This window comes from Crocuta crocuta, unplaced genomic scaffold (assembly GCF_008692635.1).
Source record: "Crocuta crocuta isolate KB4526 unplaced genomic scaffold, BGI_CrCroc_1.0 scaffold528, whole genome shotgun sequence".
NCBI classification, from domain to species: domain Eukaryota; kingdom Metazoa; phylum Chordata; class Mammalia; order Carnivora; family Hyaenidae; genus Crocuta; species Crocuta crocuta.
The window spans coordinates 1,266,573-1,271,916 of record NW_027530010.1 but is presented as its reverse complement, the minus strand read 5'-3'; the positions used below and the strand labels follow the sequence as shown (position 1 = coordinate 1,271,916).

The 5,344-nt window shown below is 67.7% G+C and overlaps 2 protein-coding genes across 2 annotated transcripts in view; one reads left to right on the top strand and one right to left on the bottom strand.

Annotated features, from left to right (window-relative positions):
• GBA1 (glucosylceramidase beta 1) overlaps positions 1–3,745 on the top strand; it is a 4,458-nt gene extending 713 nt beyond the window's left edge. Inside the window, exons 3-12 of the mRNA XM_077764146.1 lie at positions 121–208; positions 448–639; positions 741–887; positions 1,107–1,240; positions 1,368–1,540; positions 1,763–2,000; positions 2,298–2,522; positions 2,864–3,027; positions 3,372–3,488; positions 3,577–3,745. Of these exons, the coding sequence (XP_077620272.1) occupies positions 121–208; positions 448–639; positions 741–887; positions 1,107–1,240; positions 1,368–1,540; positions 1,763–2,000; positions 2,298–2,522; positions 2,864–3,027; positions 3,372–3,488; positions 3,577–3,682 (1,584 nt within the window). The 3' untranslated portion in view covers positions 3,683–3,745. The remainder of the gene's footprint in view (positions 1–120; positions 209–447; positions 640–740; positions 888–1,106; positions 1,241–1,367; positions 1,541–1,762; positions 2,001–2,297; positions 2,523–2,863; positions 3,028–3,371; positions 3,489–3,576) is intronic.
• A 437-nt stretch (positions 3,746–4,182) lies between these two features.
• Positions 4,183–5,344, bottom strand: part of MTX1 (metaxin 1) — a 4,647-nt gene continuing 3,485 nt past the window's right edge. Inside the window, exons 5-8 of the mRNA XM_077764147.1 lie at positions 5,107–5,289; positions 4,983–5,059; positions 4,614–4,768; positions 4,183–4,524 (exon numbers count right to left, since the gene is read on the bottom strand). Of these exons, the coding sequence (XP_077620273.1) occupies positions 4,310–4,524; positions 4,614–4,768; positions 4,983–5,059; positions 5,107–5,289 (630 nt within the window). The 3' untranslated portion in view covers positions 4,183–4,309. The remainder of the gene's footprint in view (positions 4,525–4,613; positions 4,769–4,982; positions 5,060–5,106; positions 5,290–5,344) is intronic.

Here is a 5,344-nt window from a genome sequence, read left to right as displayed (position 1 = left end):
CACTATCAGAGGAAGGTGGGAGCCAGGCTAGGGGCGCCCCACCCACGGAAGAGTCGCTGGGAGGGGAAAGGGGCGCCCGGGGGGGAGGGGGCTCCCAGCCACTCTTCACTCTGTCCTCAGGAGCACCCCCAGCCCCAGGGCAGGGGGCGCATTGTGGCTGCCAGCCTCCTGGGACTGCTTCTACTTGAGGCTGCATCGTGGGCATCAGGTGAGTGAGTCACAGAGGGGAGGCAGCCCTGGGAGGCTCCCTTCCGCGCGCCGGGCCTTTGGGTGCCTCCCGGCCCCCCGGAGCGTCGGGGCTGCTCGGCAAGCCTTCTTGTGACTGAGACCAACTTGCGGGGGAAGAACAGCGAGCAGACCTTTGAAATCAGTGTCCAGTCCGTCCGTCCACCCAGCGCGTCCCTTCTGCCAGCCTTCCTCCCTCAGCCTCCGCTTCTGCCCCCCCAGGTGCCCGCCCCTGCAGCCCCAAAAGCTTTGGCTACAGCTCAGTGGTCTGTGTCTGCAACGCCACGTACTGCGACTCTCTTGACCCCCTGGCCCTGCCTGCCCCTGGCACCTTCGCCCGATATGAGAGCACGCGCAGTGGGCGCCGAATGGAGCTGAGTCTGGGGCCCATCCGGGCCGCCCGCACGGGCACAGGTGACCCCCCCGCAGGCGGGGCCCCCCCAGCTACGTCGAGCCTGTGGTTTGCCAGCCACCCGCTCTGCGTGCTGACGCCTCCGTCCCCTGCGCGTCCTCAGGGCTGCTCCTGACGCTGCAGCCGGATCAGAAGTTCCAGAAAGTGAAGGGGTTTGGAGGGGCCATGACGGACGCCGCCGCCCTCAACATCCTTGCCCTGTCACCCGCTGCCCGGGATTTGCTCCTCAAATCCTATTTCTCTGAGGAAGGTGAGGACGAGGGGGACCAGATGACATGGCGCGATCGCCACCCTGACCTTCCCGTCCCTGACACCTGGGTCCTTCCTACCTTTCCCTGAGCATTCCACCCAGGCGCCGGGCTCCACGGGCCCCAGGCGCCCAGACGTAACCCAGGCCCGGCAAGTGGTAGGCGGGTCCCGCACTGGCCCGTGGAGCCTGGCTCTCCTGTCTGGCCTTCACTTCCCGCAGGAATCGAGTACAACATCCTCCGGGTGCCCATGGCCAGCTGCGACTTCTCCATCCGCACCTACACCTACGACGACAGCCCTGACGACTTCCAGCTGCGTGACTTCATCCTCCCCGAGGAGGACGTCAAGCTCAAGGTGGGCACTCGGGCCCCCGTGGAGCCGATGGCTGCTGGGCATGAAGCCTCAGGCCGGCCGAGGCNTGGGCCAGTCTGTCCGTGTTCCAGCTCTGAGTGTCTCTCTCCTCACCTCCACGGTCTCTTAGATACCCCTGATTCACCAGGCCTTGGAGCTGGCCCCACGGCCCGTGTCACTCTTCGCCAGTCCCTGGACGTCACCCACTTGGCTGAAGACCAACGGGGCAGTGAACGGGAAGGGGTCACTCAAGGGGCAGCCCGGAGATGTCTACCACCAGACCTGGGCCAGATACTTTGTTAAGTAAGGGAGTCACTGCAAGCCCGTGGGTCTGACGCCCTAGTCTGCACCCCCCTCCCCCATGGGCCCGGGTCACCAGGCCCGGACCCGACCCCTCAGACCACCCTTCTATCTCCTGGGCCTTTCGGACTCTGCCTGCAGCGTCCCCACCTCAGGGGGCCTCCGTTCCCCAGGGTCCTGGGCTCCTCTCTCGCCCAGGACCACACTCAGCCTTCTCCCCGCCAGGTTCCTAGATGCGTACGCCGAGCACAAGTTGCGGTTCTGGGCAGTGACAGCAGAGAACGAGCCTTCCGCAGGGCTGATCAGCGGGTACCCCTTCCAGTGCCTGGGCTTCACGCCTGAGCACCAGCGAGACTTCATCGCCCGGGACCTGGGTCCTACCCTCGCCAACAGCACGCACCGCGACGTGCGCCTGCTCATACTGGACGACCAGCGCTTGCTGCTGCCCCGCTGGGCCCAGGTGGTAAGGCCCAGGGCCTCCGGGGCCTCCCGCCGCCTGGCGCCCAGGCTGGCTCCCCTGCCCCAACTCCTGGTTCCTGGAACTCCCTGGGCTGGAGCCAGGCGCCCAGGCGGCCCCCCCTGGGTGGGGAGCTGAGGGGCCATAACCCCCTGTGGATCTCCAGGACCCAGAGGTCCCTGCGACTCCTCACTGTAGCCCCCTCCAGTTGCCTGCCTCCCACTACCCGTATCTCAGGTCCCCAGGGCTGCTTCCAGAACCCTCCACGCAAGGCCCAGTTTTAGTGGCTGTTTCCTCGTACAGGTGCTGGCGGACCCAGAGGCGGCTAAGTACGTTCATGGCATTGCCGTCCATTGGTACCTGGACTTCCTGGCCCCGGCCAAGGCCACCCTGGGGGAGACGCACCGCCTGTTTCCCGACACCATGCTCTTTGCCTCAGAGGCGTGCGTGGGCTCCAAGTTCTGGGAGCAGAGCGTGCGGCTAGGCTCCTGGGACCGCGGGGCGCAGTACAGCCACAGCATCATCACGGTGAGCGCCCGGCCCACCCCGCCCCTGCACACCTTCCTCATCTCACCACAGGGACGGCCTCTTCCCCAGCTTGTCCCTGTGACTCGCTCTTTGGCGCAAGCTTGGGGTTTTGGGGCTTCTGTATCCTGCCTCCCCTTCCTAGGCTCGCGCATCCCACCGCCCCTCTCCTCCAACGCTGGGGTCTCATTTGCTGGTTCCTTCCCTGCCTCCGTCGCCGCCCCGCCCTCAGGTCTTAAAGGTGCAGAGCGCCCCTCACAGGGCCGGGCACCACCGGCCGGTCTTAACTCCGTTGCCTGGGGACCCCACCTGGGGCCTCTGTCTCTGCCCTGCTCTTACCCCAGAACCTCCTCTACCACGTGGTTGGCTGGACAGACTGGAACCTCGCCCTGAACCCCGAAGGGGGACCCAACTGGGTGCGCAACTTTGTCGACAGCCCCATCATCGTGGACATCGCCAAAAACACGTTTTACAAACAGCCCATGTTCTATCACCTGGGCCACTTCAGGTGCGTGGAGGGCAGGGCTCCCCCCCCCCGTCCCGCCAGGCCGGTGTCCCCTGCGCGGGGCTCACGTCACCCGGGAGGGGACGGAAGGATGTGTAGGGTGGGAGCCTGGGAGAGACACACCTGGGCCTCTTGCACCACCCAGGCAGGAAGTGACTGGGTGGCGGAGGGCGAGCCCCGCAGCCGGATGCTGGGGACGGGGAGCGAGGGCGGGGGCTGCCCAGCAGCACAGAGCACCGGTCCGGGGGTGGCCCGAGCTCTGGCCGGGGCGCTGCCCCCAGAGGAGCGGGCCCCGGCCCGGAGGGGCGATGCTGGGGTCCCGACCATGCCCGTCCCCCTCCCCCCAGCAAGTTCATTCCGGAGGGCTCGCAGAGGGTGGGGCTGCTGGCCAGCGAGAAGAACAGCCTGGACGCGGTGGCGCTGCTGCGCCCCGACGGCTCTGCGGTCCTGGTCGTGCTGAACCGGTGAGCACGGCAGGGCCGGGGGTCGGGGAAGCCCAGACAGCGGGGGCTCGGCAGGACTGGCCGCTCAGCTTCTCCCTTGCTTCCCCAGCTCCTCGAAGGACGTGCCCCTCACCATTGAGGACCCTGCCGTCGGCTACATGGAGACGCTGTCCCCCGGCTACTCCATCCACACGTACCTGTGGCGTCGCCAGTGACGGGGCAGAGGCACTGGCAGCGCCCGGGCTCGGAACGGGCATTAAAGGGACACAGTCGGCTCACATGCTGTTTGTGGCTAAAGAGGGTATAGGAGGGCCAGGGTGAGCTTGGGTGACGTGAGCCCAGAGGCCGTGGTTTGCGTGACTCACTCTCCCCCCGGTGGGTGCCAGGGCCTGGAGGCCCCTAAGGGGAGGACGAGGGAGCCCCGGCGGCCCCGCCCCCGGGCCTGTGTGCGTGTGTGCGACGTGCTGGCTCCCGTGGAAACTGGGCCGGGGCCCAGGGTGAGCTCACTGTCTGTACGGACACAAGCTGGGGGCGGGGAGGCCGAGGAAAGGGAGATTAGAGAAGCTCGGCCCCAGACGGGGCGCTGTGTCTCCCACGGGCCGCGCGCAAGCGCCGACGGCGTCAGGGCACCGGTAGGTGGGCTCAGGCACCCCGACGGCCCCCGGCCAGCGGCTCCTGGAAAGGGGACGGCCCCTTAAGAAAGAGAACGTGTGACTGCAGTCCGCATGGACGACTTTATTCCGGGAGCGGCGCCCGTTTTCCGGCCGTAACGACCGCGAGGAAGCAGAGAAGCCTCTGGAATGTGAGAGCAGAAAAGTCCGGCCTGGGAGCGCGGGGCCAGGTCACTCGTCCTCCTCCTCCTCGGCCATGCTCAGGGCGCGCGGGCCAGGGGCCCGGGAGGGCGGCGCCCTCTGGATGGACACGATGCCGCTGAGCAGGGCGTAGCCGGCCATGGCCGCCAGCGCCGCCAGCACGGACAGCACCTGGTTCCGCCGCCGGTACGGCTCCTCCTCGGCCTCGGGGCCCGCTGGCGTCTGGCGTGGCGGCGGCACCTCCGCTGGGGAACAGGGAAGGAAGGGTGTGGCGATGGCGGCTGGTTCTGGGGTCCTGTCCCCGTACCCACCCCCCCGCAAGCCCCGCGCTCACCTCCATCCCAGGGGAAGTAGAGGCTGAGGATGTGCGCGCAGTAGGCGCAGAGGTTGTGCAGCCCCCGCAGGTGGGCCTGCAGCTTCCCGCTGGGCAGCCTCGCCTGCAGCAGCAGCGCCAAGTAGCCGAACACGAAGGCATCCAGGGAGGCAGGGCTGGAGCGAGGGAAGAGANTGAATGGGACTCTATCCCGGGGCCGCATAAAGGGCACATTGAGAGCCCCGCGGCTCCGGTGCCTGGCAGCCCTCCCGCCTCACACACAGCCCCTCTGTCGTCTGCGTCTGTCCCCAGGACCTCCCGTCCCCGCAGGGCAGGGCGTCTGAGCCTGCCTCTCCCCCAGCCCGCCGAGTCCCCCTGGAGCACACTCACGCGTCCCCGAAGAAGAACTTCTGAGAGCCCAGGCGCTGGGAGAGCAGGGTCAGGCATTCCCGGGCCTCCTGGTACAGCTNGCGCCCCCCCCCCACCCTGTCCCCGCCCCCCGCCCCGGGCGCACCTCCTTCTCCAGCTCCTCCTCGTCCTCCGGCCTGTGCTCCCCGCACAGCAGCTGCAGCCGCTCCATGAACTGCCGCTGCATGCGGCCGGGAAGGAAGAAGTTCAGGGGGAAGGGCATGGCCTCGGCGTACCACTTCCGGGTCACTTCCACGTAGTTCTTGGTGTCCACCCAAAAAGTATGGATCTGGATGGGGGGGAACAGGAGGGATGAAGCAGGTCTGGGCCAGCGCACCTGCCTA